This window comes from Arvicanthis niloticus, chromosome 4, assembly GCF_011762505.2.
Source record: "Arvicanthis niloticus isolate mArvNil1 chromosome 4, mArvNil1.pat.X, whole genome shotgun sequence".
NCBI classification, from domain to species: domain Eukaryota; kingdom Metazoa; phylum Chordata; class Mammalia; order Rodentia; family Muridae; genus Arvicanthis; species Arvicanthis niloticus.
The window spans coordinates 65,603,680-65,627,753 of NC_047661.1; the positions used below are offsets into that span (position 1 = coordinate 65,603,680).

At 42.4% G+C, this 24,074-nt stretch overlaps 1 protein-coding gene across 6 annotated transcripts in view; it reads left to right on the forward strand.

The window, feature by feature from the left end:
* The window catches only part of Sh3d19 (SH3 domain containing 19), a 159,568-nt gene extending 139,904 nt beyond the window's left edge, over positions 1-19,664 (forward strand). For 5 of the 6 annotated variants that reach the window (XM_034500245.2, XM_076932604.1, XM_076932602.1 and 2 more), the window contains 10 exons: positions 203-271; positions 448-588; positions 6,348-6,420; positions 7,378-7,508; positions 9,367-9,425; positions 11,786-11,988; positions 12,380-12,432; positions 14,126-14,312; positions 14,681-14,778; positions 17,779-19,664. In XM_034500245.2, the coding sequence (XP_034356136.1) occupies positions 203-271; positions 448-588; positions 6,348-6,420; positions 7,378-7,508; positions 9,367-9,425; positions 11,786-11,988; positions 12,380-12,432; positions 14,126-14,312; positions 14,681-14,778; positions 17,779-17,895 (1,131 nt within the window). In that variant the 3' untranslated portion in view covers positions 17,896-19,664. The remainder of the gene's footprint in view (positions 1-202; positions 272-447; positions 589-6,347; positions 6,421-7,377; positions 7,509-9,366; positions 9,426-11,785; positions 11,989-12,379; positions 12,433-14,125; positions 14,313-14,680; positions 14,779-17,778) is intronic. The other variant, XM_076932603.1, reaches the window with a different exon arrangement.
* The last annotated feature ends 4,410 nt before the right edge of the window (positions 19,665-24,074 follow it).

Genomic DNA, 24,074 nt, shown 5'->3' on the forward strand with positions numbered 1-24,074 from the left:
CCCTGCGATCCTGTGGGCTCAGCTCCTCCTCCTGAGAGCTTCAGTGCCCAGTAGAAATGGTGGCCTCACTGGATCCTGGGGCTTGAGGCCTGCCTGAGAGTGCACCTTCTGAAGAAGTCGTACTTCAGCACACATGCCAAAGTGATCAGCAGCAGGTAACGGTTTGGGATTATGAATAATTCTCTTCTGGTTTACATTTAAGCTGTCTGTGCCTCATGGGATTGCCAGTGAAGACATTGTCTCCCAAAACCCCACGGAACTCTCTTGTAAGGTAAAGTCAAGCTCTTTCTTTACTGACTGATTAAAAAAAAAAAACCTAAAACGCTGCCCTCTGTTCCTGCTGTTACACATTATTAAATGCTTTAGGCTCCAAAGATTAAAATGTGGGAAAGTAATAATGTTTTATTAAATAATAATTGCTTCAGAGAGTGCTGTTGTGCTTTCCAGCGTGGGGATGTACTTGTGATCCTGAAGCAGGCAGAAAATAATTACTTGGAATGTCAACGGGGAGAAGGCACTGGCAGAGTCCACCCATCCCAGATGAAGATTGTCACTCCCCTTGACGAGCGCCCAAGAAGCAGACCTAACGTAAGGACTTGCTATTGTGAGGCTTTGTGCCCTGCATGGTGAACCCATCATAGAGCTATTAATTATAGCCTCCACTCTCTGAGCTTCTTTTATTAGCAACATTACCTTAACCGAGGTGGAAATAACAGTAGCAGTTTGCTCCAACTTTGGAATAAATGACTCTGATGGTGTTGGCACAGAGACTACTGGGTGTTCTGCCTTCTTGAAGTTATGATGGCTTATGGGAGCTAGGACACTGAGAAAGCTACTTACTCCTTTTAAATAATGTGAACCTGTTTATCGAGTACCAGAGGTTGTTTTTCTAGCAGAATGAATCCATTATTTTAAAAGGAATCCTGTGAATGCTAAATCTGACATAAAAGACTGCTTTAAAATGCAGGCTGAGCCCTGTATTGTGCAACACACCTTTAATCCCAGCACTCTGGAGGCAGAGGCAGGCAGATCTCTGTGACTTGAAGGCCAGCCTGGTCTACATAATGAGGTCCAGGACAGCCAGGGCTATACAAAGAAACTATGTCTCAAAAATAAAAAGAAGACAGAGAGAGAGAGAGAGAGAGAGAGAGAGAGAGAGAAGAGAGAGAGAGAGAGAGAAAGGAGAGAGAGAAAGGGAGAGAGAGAGAGAGAGAGAGAGAGAGAGAGAGAGAGAGAGAGAGAATAGAGTAGATTAATGTAACTGGGTGTGGAGTAGCCTGTGCTCTCTCTGTAAGGAGGTGGAGTCAAGCAGGATCAGAAGTCCAGGGTCTTCCTTGGGTGTGTGGCAGAGCTCAAGGGCATCCTTACTGACAGGAGACCCTGTCTGGGGAGGGGAAAGGGAGCTTCATGTAAACCTATAAACCTCATTTATCTGCTTTAATAAGTTCATTAAATAATGAAATATAACCCAGTGTCTCAAGTCACAATTTAGGCCTGACAAGTTTTTGGAGCCTGATGTAAGAATCAACGATTCCTGAAGACAATTTGTTTAGTGTTGCACTTTGGTGACACTGTAAACCTGAGATTGTGTCATTTACTGGGGGGAGGGGGGTGTTCCTAGTTCTGGTTGTACTGTGGCTCAGCCCTTAGCACACACCTTTAATTTTTCTGGCTGGAATACAGTCATGCCTTAGTATAGACCTTTAATCCCAAACAATGAAGGTAAAGTTAGTTTGTAGAAGGAAACACCCATGTTTGAATGTGATGTCTAATTAAGTGGCAGACAACATGATGAATTAGAGAAAGATTTGGCAAAATGGGATCTACCTAACTCTCACAAGAAGAGAGGAAAAGAGAGACTACTTAAGAGAGCAGTGCAGAGAGGGAGAGAAAAGAGGAAGCAGTTTTACTGGGAGAGTTTTACAGAGACAGGTTACAGAGAGAGAACAAACTAGACACAGGTGAAGCCAGAGAATGAGAAGGAGCCAGAAGATTAGAAGATTGCCAGAGTTTGAAACCAAACAGAGTAATTCAGTCAGAGACCAGGTGAGAAACCAGATTGAATCAGTCAGCTTGGAGAGGAGTTTTGAGTCAGAACAGCTGAGTTGAACCAGCCACCACAATTCAGAAACAACTAGAAAGGGTGAGCTTATTCAGCAGTAAGTCTCAGAGGCTGAAAACATTCTAGGCCTAGATAAGAGGCTAGAAGCTTCCAGGACTAGGCCTAGATCAGCAGGCTGAGGCAGTAAACCTCAGAGACAATGATTACCACAGGAGAATAAAAGTTACATTTACAGTTTAGCATTGCAGGAGACTGAGCTCAGGGTGTCAGAGAAGCTAGGCAGCTGTCCTACTTCCGAGCAACACCCTCAGCTCTAGCTGTATTTTTGGAAGACTTTAATGTACCCAGTTAAGTATTCACAATCTGTCACTCAAGGTAACAATGCCCACCTGTCATCCAACTCTAGTAAATAGTTTTTAGTTTGTTCTTCATCCTAGTTTTCATAATCCAGTGTAATTCCTTCTTCCTGAAAGGCAGTTTACCCTTTGAAGTTGCTCTAAAAGTTACCATTTTAGAGAGAAGATATGTCTTTAGCTAGTGCAGCTGGCACGTGAAAAATCTTAACTAGTTCACATAGGAAACTTCTCTTACCCAATTTTCTGGTTGGGTCCAGCATTGGCCATCTGTTGTAGCCATCCTTCCTCTCTCGGAGCGTGCCGTTGGTAACAGCAGGACTAACACTGCCAAAAAATCTATCCTCTTACACATTTTTAAAGCTTAAAATTTAAGTTGTAACAATCCCAAGTTTTCCCACTTTGATCGCTGCCTTTTAATCTCAAGCTGTGGATTTGCAAAGAGTTGACCTCTGGGGCCAGTGCGTTGTCTCTGTTGGTGATAATGAAGTGAACCTTCCTTTATGCTTTGGGGATTGTAGGGATTGCTACGGTTTTTAGAAAATGAAACGAGTCACTCACTGACCCGGCACTTGTCTGGTACCCATTCCCAAGACCACCAAAAGCCTGGAAGAAGAAGATCCAAAACTGTGTCACACCTTCCCCTAAATTGGCAAACAGAAGATATTAAATGTATGGATTATGGTTGAATCCAAAGGACTGACTGGTCAGAGAGACTGAAGGAGCATCACCACGTGTGTGGCTTCAGTTGCACTTCTACCTGGGTGGCCACAGAGTGCGCTAAACATTTTTGTTGTTGGGTTTTTGTTGTTGTTGTTGTTGTTGTTGTTTTGCTTTTTAATGTGGGAAGTATGGTATCATCCCCAGTGTTGTTTTTAAAATTGACATATTGCATAGACACCCAGAAAAGGTGAATCTATGTGGACAGAAAGTAGTTTGGTGTTTTCTTAGGGCTGAGAGGAGGGTGAATGAGGAGTAGCTCCAGCATGGTAGGCGTTAACCCCACTGGGAAAGAATAAGACCATTACCACAAGTTTTGAGCCAACTTGAAGCAAGGTGTATATAAAACTGGCCAGGACAACAGACATCAGCCAGGTCCACACCGGGGTTCCCAGAGAATGGCACCAAAATACATCAGTTAGAAGCTTAGAAAGGGAAAACCCTACAAGGCTATGTACTTCTTGCCTTTCTCCATTTGGGGTGGGGGGGCGGTGAGCATACTTCCTGATGTCCTTCCTGCTTACACACCTCCTGCCTTCGGGGTCAAGCACATCCTGTGCAGTTGGGACAACCAAGCTTGTTTACAAAAGTGAAAACGTGTGGTTTGTTATCTTACATGAACAATGCCCCAGCATTCAGGGATGTCATCTGTTCTTGGGCAGGTTAGAGGCATTTTTGTTTTATAGATCTCTTAAGCACAGTAATTTAAGCTTAAAACATAACTTTAGCCCTCACGTGGGTTCTGTTCTGTGGGGAAGCAGGAGGAAGCATAAACACTCTGTAAACAGCCTTCAATGACGCTTCAATTCTGTGAATGTTCTTTAACCACATAGATTCTAAATGGATACATTTTATGATGCTTCCATTCCGTGAGTGTTTCTTTAATGACATAGATTCTAAATGGATACATTTGATTTTGCATGAATTGTGTCTCAGACAGTTAACAAGTGAGCTGATGTTAATGCATAAAAGGTGTTTGTCACAGTGACTGGAGCACAGTAATGAACAATGGTATTAGCTATTACTGTTATGATATCATTTCTTTAGCAGTGAAGACCTTTGAACTGTCTTAGGTTTACTGACAAGATGTACACCTTAGTAGTAGAGTCTAGGTTGTATGGCTCCCTAGTAGACAACCCTGTCTAGGCTGTTCCCCCTGATGAGTCTCCTTGCTCATCACTGAGGACTTGAGAAAGGACCTGGAGGCTCAAATTATCTTCCCCACTTTCTCACTCTTGGGTACACGCAGGTCTTTGATTCACTTGGAGACTCACGGTCATGTTAGGTTTAAGGTAGATCTGTCTTGACCTTTTCTAAGTCACTAGTCATCCAACCTAGTATTTTTATTGAATAGCCATTCTTTTTTTTCCTGAAGACTTAAATCGGGAGCAAATAAAAATCACACACACACGCACACACATACACACACACACAATTAATTACATAAATTGGTATTCTTAAAGCCACCAGAGACTTAGAATAGCTCACAATTACCACAAATCCCGCGTTGCTCATTATTTAGACAAAGGCAGTAAGCAGGAGCTGATGTGAAAAGCTGCCTCAGCCATTACTGCCTTGACCTGAGCTACAATTCTGCTTCCCTCTATTAAATAGACAGTTTGTCCCTGTGGCGCACTTTGGTTAAAAGAGCAGGAGGATTCTGATGAAGTGCAGGGTGGGAAGAGTGGGCCATTCCTCACAGTACACTGTGATCAAGCCAGTGCACTGCGGCTATGGAAGGGCCAGCAATGAAGTATCTAAGAGGTCAAGAGTCACTGAAGAATGGAGAAAGGAAGCACATGGAAGTCTATCTTCATTCATTTATAAGTTTGCTAGTGTTGAAGATTTTTAAGTAACATTCCCAAGGGTCAAAGATTGAGTCTTCCTTGCCCATGAGTAAAAGCCCTGACCTTGATCTGCAGACCACCAAAGAAAGTAATAAATATCCAGTAACTGGATTTGATGATGATGATGTCATTGATAAGCCAGTTTCTTCATATAAGAGACGAAGAACCCAGGTGTGGTGACACACACTCATAATCCTAGCACTCAGGCAAGAGCATCATAAATTTGAAACCATGCTAATCTATATAGTGACTTCCAGGCCTACCTGGAGATATAGCAACTTTGTCTCAAGAAATAACCAGAGTGTGGTGGGTGCTGGCTTTAATCCCAGCAGAGGCAGGGGGATCTCTTAGGAGTTTGAGACCAGCCTGGTCTACATAACAGCAACTGCAGCTGCAGAAGAGGCGGGAGGGGGAAGAACAAGAAGAACAAAGTAAAACCAGAGAGGAGCAGCTGCTTGTCAGTAAGTAAGTGTCATCTAGGACCCCTCTCCTCCAGCTAAGCCAGGCCATTGTTTACCTACCCTCCTTGCTAATTTACTTAGAATTGCTGTTGAAGAAACCATTCAGATTAAATAGAAAGGCCAAGCCTGAGAGATAGCATTGCTTTCAGACTAGAGAATGTATTCAGTTAAGTGGTAATAAATGAACTGGTTTTCCTTCCGTGAATTATACTTTTATGGGAACTCAATAGCTCTTTTCATTGAAAAAAGCAAGAACATAAACACAGAACTTCATTCTCTTCTATCAGAATGGACTTGGCTGTGAGAGCTCTGTCCTTAAGGTTTAATTGATCAGTAGAAGTGGGAAAGTGCCATTCGGTGAAAGGCAAGGTGGCTGAATCCCACAACGTTACAGTAGGATAAGTGTGGTGTTTTGTTTTTATTTCCTTTGACTTTTTAAAGTTAGACAGTTCTGTTTGGGGTTACTTTCCTCCTTTAAAATCAAAAACCTTATTGAGGCTGGAAAGATGACTTAGGGGTCAAGGACTTGGGGCTGCTTTTGCAGAGGACACAGGTCCAGTTCTGAGCACCAGGCATTTGTATGGTGTACAGACATACGTGCAGGCAAAATACGAATATGCATAAAGTAAGTGAGCCTTTGAAAAGGAATGCTTACTGATATGCAATTGAAATTTATTTCTGTGCCCACCCTGGCAAGGACACATTCTTTTTTGAGGTGATGATCCCCTTGTCTACCTCGCCTGTGTGGTCTGCGTCTGGTACTCGTGGCACAGTTCTTTTGGGAGGACTCTGTAGTGAGACAACGGCGACGATCCTGCAGAGAATAATGAAACTGGTGTCTGTCCTGCACACTCTGCAGTGACAGAAATTCACTGTTCACTCACAGCCCTGTTTTCCCCCCAAGGACTCAGGCCATGCTCAGAAGCCCGCAGACAGTGGTGCTCCTCACGCTGTGGTTCTTCACGACTTCCCAGCAGGTAAGGACATACATAATAAAGTGGTGGAGCCCTGGGATGCCCCCTCAAGCCTTTCATCCTCAGTGCTGGTGCCCATGGGATGCTGGCCTGCAGATACCATCTTATATCCATCGACTCTGTCTTCAGGAAGGGGCCACGCACCCAATCATGCCAGAAGGCTTAGCTGAAAACCTGTCCTTTGAAAGGATTGGGAGATCCCTCATACAAATGAAAACTAGCCACTGCTTACTGTTTACAAACTTTAACTCTGTGATGAAGTTTTAGCTCAAAATAATATTCTTCAGGGCCTCAGGATAGAACACGTACATGCTTAGCATTGTGATGAAGTTAATTCTAATTTAAAAAGTAAAGTGAGTGTATAAACTGGTTTTTGATATGTGTGTCACCCACCTGCCTCTGAGATCCAAGTATTAGATTTTTGTAATCATTTTAAGTTAGCCTTCATGGCCAGAGCTACAAATGTTGTTTAAAAAACTATTTACAACTTATTTATATATACTTGGCAGATTGATTTTTATTTCGGTGTAAATTTTCTTCCTAAAGAGCCGTAGTACTCCCTTAGTTAATATTTGAAGTTGGAATGGCTTTTATGGATGACTGGGAATAGTGGTGATCGTATCACGCCAGGTCTATACAGATCTGTCAATGCCGAGTGTTTTTCAGCAAGACTTACACTGGCACAGTAGGAATCACTGACCAGGACGGTGGTGGTTTTAAAAAACGGTTTCCCTTAGTAGATATATCTAATCTGATCTTAGAAAGCAGAACCGCTAATAGCACATTTTAAAAATATAATTGCATGAAAAAGTTAATTTGATCAGTATAATCTAGTCCATGTCAGAATCGGCAGAAGCACTCCCTGCCTCTGTGGACAGATCTAAATGCTACTTTGTTCTCCGCTTTAGTCACATTCGCAGCTGGGGTAATTCATCGTGTGTCACTGATTCTGTATTACAGAGCAAGCTGATGATCTGAGTCTCACATCTGGAGAGATTGTTTATCTTCTTGAAAAAATAGATGCAGAGTGGTACAGAGGGAAATGCAGGAACCAGACTGGCGTGTTTCCTGCCAATTACGTCAAAGTCATTGTGAGTGGGGTTTGTTTATTTTATTTGGCCACACATTCTGAGCTTCAGTGAGGCTCACAGATGGGAAAGAGAAACTAGAAACCTACAGTCCTGAGTTTGCTGTTTCTGTCTTCTCTGGATCATTTGACACTCAGACATTTTTTAAATGAATATTTTCCAACACAGGCTAGCTCAGAATTCAGTTAGGAAAGAAATAAGGACTCAGCAGGGACACCTGTTACTATTGACAGAGTTTAGGAGTGGGGGAATCACTATCTTCAGTTAAGTACAGATTGCCCGGCCCACCCTCCAATGACACGGTATCAGTTAGTAAATCATCTATCCTTGGAGGGTTCTTAAGCACTTAAGGATATATATTAGTGCTTGGAGACATTTAGTGAACATGAGTTAGTGCTACCAGACAGTTCTACAGGGATGCTCTTTTGGGGTGTGACACCACGTCAGTTGGAGAATACCCAGGCACTTCTGCCTGAGGTGGTGGTCCATTGCTTTTCACATAATATTTTCAAGTCATACTAGAGAAAATTACATTGAAGCATCAAAATTTTATAGCCCCTAATAGCTTAACTTGTGAACACACTCCAGTATGAGGCTTTCCTGCTAGGCCTGAGTAGCTGTGAAACCCAGGGACAAAACAAGACTGTTGTTTGAACACATGTATTAATAGGAAAAATAGGACTCGGTCCCTGATATAACCTATGGATACTATGAAATATCAATAAAACTAACTTAAATGTTGACAGCTTATTTTGGAGGGGAAAAAACAATAGTTTTCTATTACATCAGAAACTTTAAAATCTAGGTATTACAGAAAATCTGTATTTTTCAAGTAGAGAGAGTCTGAGCCTCTTGGATTATAAAATGTAGGTCTTAAAAATTGCCCAGTGCAGATGTGACCTGTTTCTTTGCAGGCCTCCAGCCACAGCCTCTAAATTAATATTAAGAGTAATGTACATTTGAACACCCCTCCCCATTTCTCTTCTGCTCAGTGGAACGGTGCTCTGAAAAGCACAATTACCACACTGAAATCAATCACGCCCAGCGGACCACGTTATTGGTATAAATGTTATTCCTAAGCCCACAGGTTTAAAAAAATCGTCTTAAAACATCAAACTTACAGAATTTATCATAAAGGGCCCTGATCTAATACAGACCTCACAGCCTTAAGTAGTTTCCAACTGCATCGTTATGGCCGAGAGTTTTATCCCAGCCACGCTCCCCTGTTTACCTGCCGCTAAGCAACCAGATGCTAAGCACTTAGGTGACACTCGTTTAGCACAAACTGCTTTCTTCTTGCCCTGTTTATGTGAAGGGGCAAAGTGCCCTTCAATATTTGGAGAGAATCCACCAATCTGATCAAACAGGGGAGTGCTGCAGAATCCTGCCCTTCGTTTGAACAAGGCGACAGCATAACGGCCTGATGCCCGATGTCTGCTGTCATAGCTCCTCGGATGAAGTGTAGAGAACTCTCAGGGAGAGGGTGGTGTTGTGTGTTCGTGGCAGCACACAAGGCTAGAGTTAATTAGCTGCTCAAGGAGGACTACATCAAGAGCTCTTCCCCCTCCACGCCTTCTAGACAGGGTCTCACTGCCATAGCCCTAGCTAGCCTCTTTTTCATGATCCTCCTGCCTCAGCCTCCTGTGTGCTGACGTTACAAGAGTGTGTAACCACATCCTGCTGAATCTGTACATTATTTCCAAAACCCCGTTTAGGTTATTTTAGTGTTTAGCAACTGTAGCTCCAATACATTCAACGGCCAGCTTCACTGTTCAATTTTAATCACTAAGTCTTGATGTTGGATGTATCTTAACCAGATTGTGAGAAAGAGCGAGTGTTACCATAATTTTGTCTTTGCTAGGTTGATATCCCAGAAGGAAGAAGTGGGAAAAGAGAATCATTTTCATCTCACTGTGCTAAGTAAGTTTTGTCCATGTTCTTTTGTACAATTTTTTTTAAAGAAGTTAGCAATGAAGAATTTCTAAGCCTAATCATTTCCATCGCAGATTAAGCAGATTCTCAGTGTCCTTTATTCTGAGGAAACTTTATTTGCTTAAAATGTGGTTCAGTGATTAAGATGTGTCCTGCTCTTGCAGAGGACCCAGGTTCAATTCCAAGAACCCACATTAGGTAGCTTAAAACCACTAACTCCAATTCCAGGGGATCTGGTTCCCTCTGCTGGCTTCTGAAGGTATGTGCATGAACAACTTTTTTTTTTTTTTTTTTTTTTTTTTTTTTTTTTTAATTTAAAAAAAGATAGGCTGAAGAAATGGCTCAGCAGTTAAGAGCAACTTGCTGGTCTTGCAGAGGACCTGGGTTTGATTCTAGCATCTATATGTGGTTCACAACCATCTGTGACTCCAGTTCCTGGGGATTCAATGCTTTCTTCTGAGCTCTGGAGGTACCAAGACGTATGGTGCACGCATATATGTATATGTATGCATATATACATACACACACATACATACTTCAGGTAAAACACTCACACACATAAATGAATAAATAAGGACAGATTCTTAGTGTCCTTAAGTCTAAGGAAAGTTTATTTGCTTAATATAGAAAAATAGAAAAACACTTTGAAAAGAAGATGCTGTGGGCTGGTAGAAGCCAGCTTAAGTAGCCTCCTGTGCAGACTTGGGAGCAGCGGCGAATCACTGTGGTTAGACTCGCCCTGACCTGCACGCAGACAGCTTTGCTATCAGGGAGATTTTAGTGTAGTTTTCTGGTGGTTATTAGCAGCTTTTTTTGGAACTTAAAGTGTTTTCCTCTTAAAGAAATATTAATCCTACAAAAAGAGCCAGAGGAGGCCAGGGCCCAGCTCAGTGGCTGATACTGACCTAGCAGAGTAGAGGGCTCTGAGTTCTGATCACAGCCACGGAAACAAGAAATGCAGCTTAGCAGACATTTTGTCTTGTTGTATTGTGGACTAGGCAACGGTGAGGGAAGAGTTAACTGCAGGACCTCCCTGTGTGTCCCTGCGTTCCTGAGACCTTTCCAGGGATTGATGTGCCTTTTATGCCTTGTTGTAACTCTTGGGTGATTTAAAGCCCTGCCACAGTGCAGCTTTATACTCTAGTTAAATGAGCAAATTAGTGCAGTTCACTACCTGGTGAAGACTGTAAACCTGTCTGTGAATAGGTCAGACATAAGGAGATGTTCCCAGGGGACTGGAGAAAATAAACGCAAAGGTTATCACAAATAAGAAAACATTCAGTGCCACAGACAGCATCAAGTCATTGGCTTACAGCTCGGGTTCCGACCCTACCCTGAGCACAGATACCACTTGGGCTTGTTCAGTTTCAATAGGCTTGAATGGCCATTGATCTATTGACCCGACTTAAATCAGAATCTGGCTGCAGCAAGGGCCAGCCTTTCCTTTACAGGCAGTTGTCTTCTCCTTAGATCTCTGCCATGGAAACTTCCTTTCTAGGTCACAAATCAAAGGCTTGGAATTGAATCAGACCCACAGACCAAATTTTATCTCTGCTTGTATCTTATTTTCAGTCAACATGCGGCTCACTGAAGGGTTGCTCCAAGTCTCAGGACAGCACCTTCTTACAGGTGACACTGTCCTTCAGAGCAGCATAGCGTCTGGAGGCGTGTTTTGGCATGCCAGCGTTCTGTTCTCTTTGACCTTATAACTCATCAAGCTCACTGGTGGTTTCCATTCATAGCAAGCATCCCCCTGCCTGGGAGATGCCCCTTGTGCACTGTCCTCATTCTTAAGCAAGACATTTGATGCTATGCCCTGAAATTCTCAGGAGACATACCCTAATCCCAGCAAGTCTGTGGTTGAAAGGCTTTCAAGGGGCCATGGATTGCTTTGGCACAAAGACACAGACAAATGGAGCCTGGGGAGATTCTGTATTTACATAAAAACTGATCAGAGGCAGATGTGCAGTATAGACTATCCAGTCAGCTGCCAATCTGGAATGCTGCTGGAGTCTCGGGCCTCAAGCCTAGCCTTTCTGAGTGACGAGCTTCACCATCTAGAAATAAGCCTTGTCATTTAGATGTGCAACGTACTCTTCTTCGTGGGAGTTGGTTTGTTTTAGTTTTTGTTTTCATAGAAAAAAATATACCTTGATCCATAGTAAACAGGATATGTATTGAAAGACTGAATGAAAGTTGAAGCGTTTTCTTAAAGTCACTACTAGAGAGAACTTCATTCTGTGTTTTGAAGCGCTGCCTAGCAGTGGGATTGACAGCAAAGCCAACCGCAGTCTTTATTTCTCAGACATGCTCTTGTTTAACCCGTAACTGCGCTGTTCTTTGTTCAGAGGCCCACGATGTGTCGCTCGGTTTGAGTATATTGGAGACCAGAAGGATGAGCTAAGTTTCTCAGAGGGAGAAGTCATTATCCTTACAGAGTATGTGAATGAGGAATGGGGCAGAGGAGAGATCCGAGACCGAGCTGGGATCTTCCCGCTTAACTTTGTGGAGCTCGTTGAGGACCACCCCACATCTGGTGCAAATATCTCAAGTGAGTGTGGGGATATGGGTCTTTGCCTAACTCCGATGAACCAGTCATGGAATGGCGCTGTAGATGTTTAATGATCCATATTCCCACATTTGTCACAGTAAGAAAATACTGACTTTGAACGGTGATATGTGTGGGGCACTGGTTCAATCTGTTGCTTAGGTAATTAGCAGTGGCTACATATGAGAAATGACAGAGACTTGTAAGCAGCGCATTACACTGTTAATTTTGAGTCCTGGTTTATAGTTAAATAAATAGTTCCCAGGAGGCTAACACTTAAAGAGACTGGTCTGGAGTCCCAGTCTCTGCTGTCACCCCCACCTAACAACTTTTGCTCTAATACTATGTGGCTATGTAGTTTTTTTTCATCTGACACTTTTTTTTTTTTATGTAGATACAAAGGTGCCACCAAAGACCAAAAATGAAGACCCTGGGTCAAATCCTCAGGTAGGCTGCTTGAATGGATAACTGTTGTGACATCCACGTTCAAACCTGGAAGAACTGATGCGATAATTATAAAGAGGGGACCGTACGAAATCACTTTCCGTGTTATGTAGCAAATGTTTGCAGTAGATTAGATGGTGGCTATAACACTGTACGTAAGACTCATAGGAAGACATGCAGACCCTGATAGAAGATGCAGAAACAGACACCATGCCTTTTGCTCTCCCTTCCTCTTCTTCCTCCCAAGCAGTCTCCATTTCTGTTTCATTGCTCTCCTTTATGGAGAGGGCTGTTAAGTTAGAGTCTTGTGTAGCCTTGAACTCTTTATCATCTTGCCTCTAACTCCCAAGTGCTGATGTTATAAGGATGCACTACTCTGCCTGCTTTGCTTGGCTGACCTCAAATATATGACCATCCCCCTGCCTCAGCTTCCTAGATTACAGGTGTGAGCCACTAAACCTAGCAGGTAAGGGGTTCTTCTTTTCTTGCTTTTCGTTTTTGTTTTTAGTCCGGCAGTTACTGAGAAGGGAAAAACCAGGCACTGTGGAACTCGTTCTCTGGGTCCCATCATTTGACTTTCATGGCAACCCTTAATCCAAATTCTGAGAAGCCTAGTGTCACACATAGCCAGGGAACAGTAGAGCCAGGTCTGGACCCCTTGCCTGCATGGCTGCAAAGCATTTGCCTGCTAGAGATTCTGATCCATCCATCTTGAAAAAGCTGCCCCTAGACAGGGCAGAACCTTCTTCCATGCGTTGGAGGGAGTTAAAGACTGTAGACAGGAGGACTTCAAACTCTAGATAGACTGGCCTGCAGCTGCCTCCTAAGGACTGGGATTTAAAGGCATGTACCACTATGACTGGTGGTTAAGTATTTTTTTTTTTTTAAGCTTTTTTCCTTTTGCTTTTTTTTTTTATGTATATGGGTGTTTTGTTGAATGTACTCTGTACATCATGAACATGCAGTGCCCCAGGAAGCCAGAAGAGGGCATTAGATCCCCTGGAATTGGTGTACAGGGGACTCTGAGTCACTGTGTGGGTGCTGGGAATCAAACCCAGAATCAAATCCAGGTCTTCCAGAAGAGCAGCCAGTGTTCTTAACTACTGAGCCATCTCTCCAGCCCCGTGTGTTCTCTCTCTCTCTCTCTCTCTCTCTCTCTCTCTCTCTCTCTCTCTCTCTCTCTCCTCTCTCCCCCTGTCTCTCTCTTCTCTCCACCCCCCCCGTGTGTGTGTGTGTGTGTGTGTGTGTCTCCCCCCAGCCCCACAGAAAATGTTCCTAACAGTAGCCTATCATATTAGATCACTGGAAGAAAGTTTCGGCTTAAATATTACATGTCCCTTAAAACCAGCAAAACCTTAAACTCTATCACACTCATCACTTAAAATTACACTGTAAGAAAAAAAGTTATTGGAAACTTATTTCTGAAACTTAATAGTAACATAAAATATTAGGTAATTTGAACAAAACTTCTGGTTTTGAACTCTTAAGAAAACCCTTTGCTTTTATTTTATATGTATCTATTTACTTATGTGTATATGTTTACATATGCATGTGAATGCCCTCCCAGGCCAGAAGAGGGGGTTAGATACCCTTGAGTTGGAGTTACAGGTGGGTGTGAGCTGCCTGACATGGGCCTTGGGATATTGCTATTTGGGATAAACCCTGAAGTCCTTACCAGACTCCTGCTTTGAAACAGGATAGCAGCCCTCCTGGAGAATGGTGCAAAGCTCTTCACAGTTTCACAGCAGAGACCAGCGAGGACTTACCCTTCAAACGCGGAGATCGGATCCTGATCCTTGAGCGTCTAGACTCTGACTGGTACCGGGGCCGACTGCATGACAGGGAGGGCATCTTCCCAGCAGTGTTTGTGCAGCCCTGCCCAGGTAGGACAGCTACGAGTGTGACCTACTTCACGGGCCCGAGGCTTTTACATTTGTCTCGTCCTTTACCTCTGACCATGCTTGACTTCTTACATCTGGAAGAGATGATTAATAAAGTCACTCCTATACTATTATGTCCAAGTTACGGGGAGGGGAAAAGATAAAGCTATGATTACATAGCAGCTGGCTTTGACTAACAAGTAGACTTTGTACAACTTTTTTCCTCCTAGGTGAACATCCTTTATCTTTTTCAAGTTAAGTAAATTCAGAACTACTTGAAAATATTTAGAGAAAGACAAGGCAGATTCTTAAGGTGTTTGTGTTTTGTGTGATTGTCTTCCTGCATATTTGAGATTCTTGTGTCTTTGCAGCTGAGGTGAAAGCTGTGGCTCCCACGGTACTGAAGGGAAGGAAGGTTAAAGCCCTGTATGATTTTCTTGGGGAAAACGAAGATGAACTTTCTTTCAAGGTCAGAATACATATCTTTTGTACTAACTCTACCTATTTTGCAATGCACACATGAATGGAACATGATCTTTACCTAAGAGTGAACAGTTCTCAGTCCCTAACTGTAACAGAAGAGAGCGGACAGAGCTGGGCATGGTAACGCAGTTCTGTGATTCCATCTCAGGGAAGCAGAGGCAGGAGGACAGGAGGATCATATATTGAAGGCCAGCTTGAGCCTCTAGTGAGCCCATATCAAAAAGAAAATGGGGGTGGGGGGCAGTTAGGGAGGAAGAACTAAATAAACTGAATAGTGTACATCATCAACTGCCATTAAAGGACAGAGGGGGAAAAAAACCTTAGCTTAGTAATCCCAGTCTTCAAAGAATTCCTTGTGTCTTGGCTTTATAATAGCAGATCTTGATGTGGGAGTTCCCATTAAGAGTGTTCTCCACAGCCCTCAGAGCCTGCTACTAACGTCTGCAATTAATGGAGAGATCAGATAGTGCATGCTACATATTTTAGCTTTGATTTGAGTCAATTCACAGAATTCACAGCATACCCCACAGAGAACAGGTTGTTTTCAGGAATGAGTGGCTCATCAGTCAAACGGTTGAGTTTTTTGTTAAGGGACTCTACTGCTTTTCTATTGGTCATTATTATTTATTAAATAATATTTGAATATAAATGTGCACAGTATGTTAGTAGATAGCTATCTTACGTAGTCCTAGCACTCACCAAACTGACGGCGGTTAGAAACAGCTTCAACTACTCACTATGTTATAGTTTCAGGCAGAAATAACTTACTTGTAACAAAGTTTGAATAGCCGAAATTTTACAGACTTCAGCAAAGCATACATAAATGACATCTGATAGTTACCACGTTTTCATTCCAGTCTCCATAAAGGAAAGACTTTAATCAAACAATTTTACAGAGAGCTACGTAGTAGTGCTACAAAGAAATCCATTTATCCTGGTAAATGTACTTTCTTTTTAAAGTAGCCAGGGTTATCTTAGACCTTTGCAGAACTTTAAATCCAGGCTTTTTAGAAATTATTAGACACCATCAAGAACAAAATCTGATCGTCATCTGAGAAAGGAATCATAGTTTGCACATGTGTAATACACACTCCTCTGTGACTGAGGTGAGGGTAAACCAGTATTGTATGCTGTGTCGAGGCAAAGCACTTCAGATGGGACTGGATGCAGAGCTGATGTTGACGCTGGGGAGGGACAGAATGAGCCCACGATAGAGAGAAACACGGCTACATGAAGAATCTGATACAATGTGCTCAGACTGGTACACGCAGTTTTATGGTAACTTTACACTGTGAACTGTGGAGGCCTCCTCATAGCCTCCTGATTAGGAATGTGGACCTTAGAACACTAAAATTTGAATTCTGGCTCTACACTAATTCTGTGTGCAATCCTGATAAGTTCTGTTATGCTGGCTAGTCTTTGTTTTTGTTTTGTTTGTGGTAGTTGTTGTTTTCAAGACAGCTCTGGCTGTCCTGGAACTCACTCTGTAGAGCAGGCTAGCCTCAAACTCAAAGATCTGCCTGCTTCTGCCTCTTGAATACTGAGATTAAAGGCATGTGCCACCACCACCTAGCATGCTAGCTAGTCTTCTGTCTGACACAAGCTAGAGTCATCTGAACTCAGGAGACCTCAACTGAGAAAATGCCTTCATACGATCCACCTGTAGAGGATTTCCTTAATCAGTAATTAATGGGGGAGGGCCCAGCCCATTATGGGCGGTGCCACTCCTGGGCTCATGGTCCTGGGTTCTATAGTAAGGGGGGGGGGGGCTGAGCTTCAGATGCTTTATCTATCAAACAAGGACATCAAGGGGGGGGGGAGCCAGTAAGCAACACCCCTCCATGGCCTCTGCATCAGATCCTGCTTCCAGGTTGAATTCCCTGCTTGAATTCCTCCAGTGATGAATTGTGATCTGAAAGTGTAAGCCAGATAAACCTTTTCCTCCCCAACTTGCTTTTTGGCCATGGTGTTTTGTTGCAGCAATAGAAGCCTTAACTAAGACATATATAATGGCTGAGCTTCAGATGCTTTATCTATCAAACAAGGACATTTAGAACTGGGGAGATAGCTCAGTGGGTAAAGCACTTGCTGCACGTCTGAGTTCCAGGATTCAGATGCCCAGTATCCATGGAAATGCCAGGTCCTGGCAATCTGCCAGAGACGGAGACGAGGCTCTCCAGAGCAAGCTGGCCAGCTATACTAGCTGAGTTAGTGAGCTCTGGGTTCAAGTAAGAGAACTTTCCTCAGTAGTATAAGATGCACAACGATGGAGAAGACACTTGGCATCAACCTCTGGCTTCCATGTGTACACACAGACACATGCATATGCACTTATGCACACACGAGCCCACATGTATGCACACCTTACAAAAAAAAAAGAAAAATGAAAAGGTCTCTGCTTCACATGAGGATACCAGCGGTGCTCATCTATAGAAACATATTTCTGTGAGGTACAGACTAGGACAGAGCACGCAGGAGCATGCTCACTCTTTCACCTGTAACTTTTATATAAGTGTGACTGCCAGTGTGCCACTCTCTCCATCCTCTCTGTTGGCTTGTCTTCCCACCCTAGAACAGGTCCATTATAGCTATATTACCTAGGACAGTATCTGCCACATAGTAGGTATTCTGTAAATACTTCTTAGATGAAACTGTGTGCGTTTGTGTATATATAGCTGATACTGTTATTGATTAAAGAGTGATTTAGGTTAGGAATTGTGCTTGTGGGAGCATAAGACCTAAGTGGAAGCTCAGCATGCAGCCAGTCTGACAGTGGCGGGGGATTGAGTTTACTTTGAGGAAAGAGGCCTACCAGCAAATGAAAAGGTATATATCATCTGTGCGGTTTATCACTTAATCCTCTCTGCAAATCAAGATAAATGAGTTATATAAAGAGAAGATTATTCATGCCGCTCCAGGTAGGCTACGCTCTGTGCTTATACCCTGCAGAAACCAATAATTATTTCTAACTCCTGTCTTCTTCCAGGCTGGAGATGTAATAACAGAGCTGGAGCCCGTGGATGATGACTGGATGCGTGGAGAACTAATGGGAAGAGCTGGAATATTTCCCAAAAACTACGTTCAGTTTCTGCAAGTCAGCTGAAGGTGAAGCTTGGCTGTTCCTTGGCACGAGAACTCACTTGAACATTCACTTTGACTATCAGATATTTGCACTATTTTTTTTTAACAGAAAGAGAAGTATCTAAGATGTACGTGGTACACTAGAATTTCTGAGGCCAGAAAACATGTAGGTTTTATAGCGTAGCTTCATTCATAGTGGAAAGGTGTATGTAGAAACCGTATGTAGAGTACATGTACGTAGAGTGAGGAAGCTGGCGGGAAGCGTTAGCGGGGATGGATGGCAGGCGACGCACTTCCCCTGGGAAAGCATCTACTGCAGGCAGCATGGGTCGGCTAACAAGCAGGAACTGTACTCGTACACCTGTTCCATCAACACACTGAGTTAACTATGCTTCTTCATTTTCTACTTTAGTTTTAAAAAGTGGACGTTTGACATTCTACATGCTGTAACTATCAGGACATGGATGGTAATCTGAATTTCGTTTTTGATATTCAAATTAATTCTCATAGCTTGAGCACATTAGTCTTAGTTCCAGGGCAAATTCTTGCTGCAGGACAGATAGTTTGGTAACTAGTGGAACATTTACAAGCAGGTAGGGAAATAAGCTCATGTTCCTCCAAGTGCTCCTGTGTTTCCCAGCGTTCCCCATTTGTCCAGGGACTTGAAGGGGTCAAAAGAACCAAAACCATCCCTGAGATGCCTTGCTAACACAACTAACTCCTCCACAGACATGCCACACTTACCTCTTCCTCAGTGTATGTAAACTTTATGTTAACAGGGTTATTATAAAGCACATTTTCTGAATCTGCAATCATTCCTTTGACAATTACTGGTACCCAAAGGAAAACTCATTTTCTTTGCATTACCCCAGTAATACATAAAAGCTGTGTCTTGTTATAGTAGTACATTATGAATCTTGGATAGTATCTTAGATTACAGAGAAGATGGTAAGATGAAAAACAATACCAAGCCCCCATAGCTCATTTCTTCTCAATATAATCAGAAGTTAAATAACGTAAGAGGCCTGAAGGCTGGTGCAGTACCCGTCCCATCCCCAGCGTATCTCCACAGTTATTGGAATGAATACAAGACCACTTTCCCGTCATCCAGGGTCACACGTTCTGAGTTTCAAAAGTGGTTCTTGTGTGATTGAATCAATTACAGTTTACAAACTAAAGCCAAATGCTTTGAAGACAATCTAATGGCTCAGTGGGTTGACATTTCACTGGAGATGTGAAACACTCTCCAGCAGGTTCGTGGCTTTCTTCTGTTTTCAAGAAGAGTTCCATATGCTGGACCATATCATTGTTTTCCCCATTATTCAAAACCTGGGCGGCCAGTGGTTTCCTGAACATGTTGCTCCTGTAAGGAAATATTTACTTTGTTTTCTGCTAAATTTCCTATCCCTGGCATCTGATTACATTTGATTTTGGCATTTAGGATCTGGGGTTTCTATTACATGTTTTTGGTTAAGAGTATTTAAGGAAAATCATTGTAGGTTTTTACTCATGTTTGTTTTATGAGAATAAGATGACTTAAAGTGTTTTCCAAACTCAATTCTCATTGGCAGCAAGCCATACAAGAGCAAGAAGTGGGCAGGGGTGTGGAGAGGGGTATGAAGTGTGTCTTTGCCTGTGAGATTTTAACATTTAATAGTGAAGATTCTGAACAACCTATCTCTGTTGAAGGGAAAATCCCTCTAAACATTGGCTCTCTGTAAGCAGGATAAGTGCAATAGCTGTGTATCTACTTGACACCATAATAAACTGAACTCAGCTTTTCAATCTTTATTTCAGACTACACTGCATTTTTCAGAATGTAGATGCTACCTGTCTTGTCCCTGTACCTCCAGTCCTTTGCACAGGTGGGGGGAGGGGGTGGCTCTTTGCTAGATGGGTTTGGTGGACAGATGGATGGGTGGCTTTCACAGGCCATTGAGTCTACTCAATACCTTTGCTCTTTGTTAATACAAATATATATTGAAATATTGAAACAAATTCTTTTTTTGCCATCTCACTAGATCTACCATGCTCTGTTTTGCTTGCTATTTATTTCTCTCTTAACTAATAGAAAGCAAAATGTAGCTGTGGGGTTTCCATGGATACTTTCTTATTATATATAATAAGGTCAAAACAAAACTCAAAAATGTTCAAAGAAAAATAATTATATATGAAAAACTTTTCAGATAAATGGAAATGGGTTATTGTGTTTGTTTCCAAATTTTCAGGTGAGAGCTTGATACTGTTCATTTTTGTCAGTCCACCTTTCACAGCTGTGACAGAGTACTTATACGCAACTTAAGGGGGAAATAGTTGTTTGGGCCAGATGACAGAGTTTTCAATTCAAGGTCATCTGCCTCCATCACCTTGGACCTGATGCACGCCAGAACACCATGGTGGGGAGTTTTTCAACGTATAGAATCTGTGAAAGAGAGAAGAGGCTGAAAAGGAAGAGAAAGTAGGGAACAGGAAGAGAGAAAAAAAGATAGCCAGGCACAAGATACACTCCTCAGAGGAGCACCTCAGTCAGCCTCCCTCCGACCCTCAATATCCCATTCAGCCATCAGTTCATCCATGGAGTCCACCCATCCTGGATTAGTTCATCTGTCCATGACCTGATCCCATCTCAGTAATACCTCTAGATAGAGGACAAAACCTTGTACACATGAGTCTTTGGGGACCCCTTCATACCCAAACCATACATCATACAAACCTCTTTAAAAACTCAGGTTTGGGGCTTGGTTTTTGGTTTTAGGTTTAAACTGCAGAAGCCGTTTTTAATATATTATCCCTTGAACCCGAAAAGATAAGGTTTCCTTAGATGCCCCTGTATACATTGCCGTAGAATGTACTTCTTTCATTACCCTTGGAAACCAGTTTGTATTTAGAACAGGATATTAATATATTTATCAAAATATATCATTAGAACTGGCATTTTAAAAAGATAATTATAGGACTGTATGTCAGTATCCTTAAAAATCACTATTTGTATTCAGTTTCTTAAATTTAGGTACATAAGCCTGAGAATGCAGCAATGAATATATGGATCAAGTTAGATTATTTTAACTTTGGTGCAAACATTGTTTCCTTTTAATTAATGCCAGATGTGCATAGGCTGTAAGATGATTCAATGCCAATTTGAATGTCACTGAAAGAATTCATAAGCTGAGTTTTCTTTTCCAGAACTAATGGGAAATCATTTTCTACCTTACTTTTTACTTCACTGTTTGGAACAGAATCCATAGCCTCCCTCAGAACACTGCCACCATCTAGGGGCCTATTCTTTCATTACAAGCTTTTTTCTACAAGTATGGGGCTGCAGAGCTCAACAGGGTTACAGGACTTGTAAAGTCACTGCAGAGCCTTAAACAGAGCCTCGCTCTGTTGACGACCAATCCAGTGTCTTTCCCATTTATTATGCTGAAATGATGCTTTTCTTCAGCTGTTAAAATTGCTTATGTGGCTGGAGAGATAGAGGACCCAGGGTTCACTTCCCAACACCCATGGCAGGCAGCTCACAGGTGCCAGCAGCTCCAGCTCCAGGGCACTGACACCCTTTTCCAGACTCCACAGGCACCTGCATACAGATGGCTTTCACTCACACTGACACAAAGATAGGAATAAAAATAAAATAAATCTTTTTGTTTTGGTATTTTCTTAGCCTATAAGTTACAAAGGCTCACACAACTCATTAGGAAGAATCCCACAGGTATTCCTATAACCCCAGTACAAGGAAGACTGATTCTGTCTTCTTGCAAAACAAGGGAAGAAGGGTAGGTATTGATTGCAAAGAACAAATTAAAGCTCTGAATTTTTTTAAAAAATATTTTGTGCATGAATGTTTTGAACATTTTATGTGCATGAATATGTATGTACCATGTAAGTCAGAAAGTGTTGGCTCCTCTGATGTGGAGTTACACTTGGTTATGAGCTACCATATGGATGCTAGGAATTGAACTCTGGTCCTCTGCAAGAATATATGCTCTTAACCACTGAGCCATTTCTCCAGCCTCTGAAATGTTCTTTCAAATAGAGAAGTACTAGTCAGGTTGGTGGTGTGTACATAATTCTAGCATTTGGAAGGCAGAGACAGACAGATCAGAAATTCAAGGTTACTTGCCTACTTAGTGGATTTTTCAAAGCTATGCTGGGCTACATGAGACAGTAGGACAGTGGTTCCCAACCTTCCTAATGCTGTGACCCTTTGATACAGTCCCTTATGTTGTAGTGACTTCCAACCACTATTGCTACCTCATAACTGTAATTTTGCTACTGATATGAATTGTAATGTGAATATCTGATATGCAACCCCCAGTGGGGGTCCAGAAATTCAGACTGTGAGCTCATCCACTAATGGAGAGCTTTTTCTTGGTGACTGCCTATAACTTCAGGTCTATAATGTTTTAAGGCTGTGTAACAAGCCATCTCCAACCTCCATGTCAGATAAAAGAAGATGATTTTAAGCAATTACATATCCTATTTATCTTTATCCTCTGCAAGTTAGGTAAGGATTCACTGACATTCTTCTCAGAACTAATGATTCGAATTCAGAAATCTGAAATATTGTCTACTTTTCAAAAATTAACCAACAATCTTTTTGCTGTTGTAACAGGGTCTCCCTGTGTACCCCAGGCTGACCTAACTCATGGTCATCCTGCTTGAGCTTCTCAAGTGCTGGATTAGTCGTGTCCCACATCTGGTTGACCAAAAATCTAAATTATCTTGTATTCCTTCTTTACACATTTTCTTTTAAGAAAACAAACAAAAAGCCCAGGTGTGGTAATCCATGCCTTTAATCCCAGCACTTGGGAGGCAGAGGCAGGTGGATTTCTGAGTTTGAGGCCAGCCTGGTCTACAGAGTTCCAGGACAGCCAGGGCTACACAGAGAAACCCTGTCTCAAGGGGAAAAAAAAAAATCCTAGCACTTGGTAGGTAGAGGCAGAGAGGATCTGGAGTTCAGGGCTTCCTTTGATATATAATTCAAAGCCTACATGAAATCACCTCAAAACCAAATCAATCTACATTTAAGAGTCCTGACTCCAGCGAACTGGCAGTGGCGCAGCGCATGTAAGGCAGCCTTCTGCGTTCGCTCTACCCTGCGTGTTCGAATCCCGTACTCCGGAGTCTCATGGGGGACGAGAAAGGGGGGCGGGGGTCCTGACTCAATTACTGCAGCCTACCACATTGTTTTCCAGGCACAGCTGAAATAATTTCTCAAAGGATTCATTGCACTTAACCCTTCAGTTCAGTATCACAAAGACAGTACTGCTTTCTCTGTGGACGTATGAAAATGTTGACAGGAGTTTTAAATACACAAGAGTGGTGGAAAGGTTGTATGCAGAATGAACAGGCTGGTCAGAAAGACTCTGAAATCCCAGTACTCAGGAGACAGAGACCAACCACATGACAAGCCAGGAATCTGAGGTTAGCCTGATCAATATAGTGAGTTCCAGGCTAGCCTGAGCTACATATCTAGACCCTATCTCAAAACAAACAGAAAAACTGGAAAGCTGGGTGGCACATTCCTTTATCCCAGCTCTTGGGAGGTAGAGGCAGGTAGATCTCTGAGTTCAAGACAATCTGGTCTACACAGTGAGTTTTTGTTTCTAGTGACTTCCTGGAAAACCAGAGCTATGTAGTGAGACTGTGTCTCAAAAATTCAAACCAAACAAAAATAAAATGTTGATCCTCAACAAATGTGAATTTCAAGTGGTCTGGCCTGTTATTGGTTGTTTTTACTGGATGGGGTAGATCATGTCCCAGGGGACGGATATAGACTGGAGAACCAAGTATGGAAATTTATGGAAACAGTACTTCAGGGAGGAGAATCACTGTTGTCAGGCTGATGATTCTGACCTCTGAAATGCTGGAAAACACGATTGGACCCAGCCCCATGACCCTAGAAGTCCCCAGTCCTGAATACCATGGAAGCCAAGAAACTGGTATTATCAATGACCTGGCTGGTTGGACCCATTTTTAAGCTAAATCAATTTACATAAAACACATGGATAGCAAATAATTCTGACTTGACACCATATACAGTCAATATCTGAAACACTTGTCTTCAAAGTCCCTTTATACTTCCAGTCACTACACTCCTTTCAAGTCTCCCACCACAACCAATGTTCTGGTTTCCACTACCAGATTAACTTCTAAATTCGTAAAAGCACATAGCACTTTCTGCCTTCCGCTTAATTATCC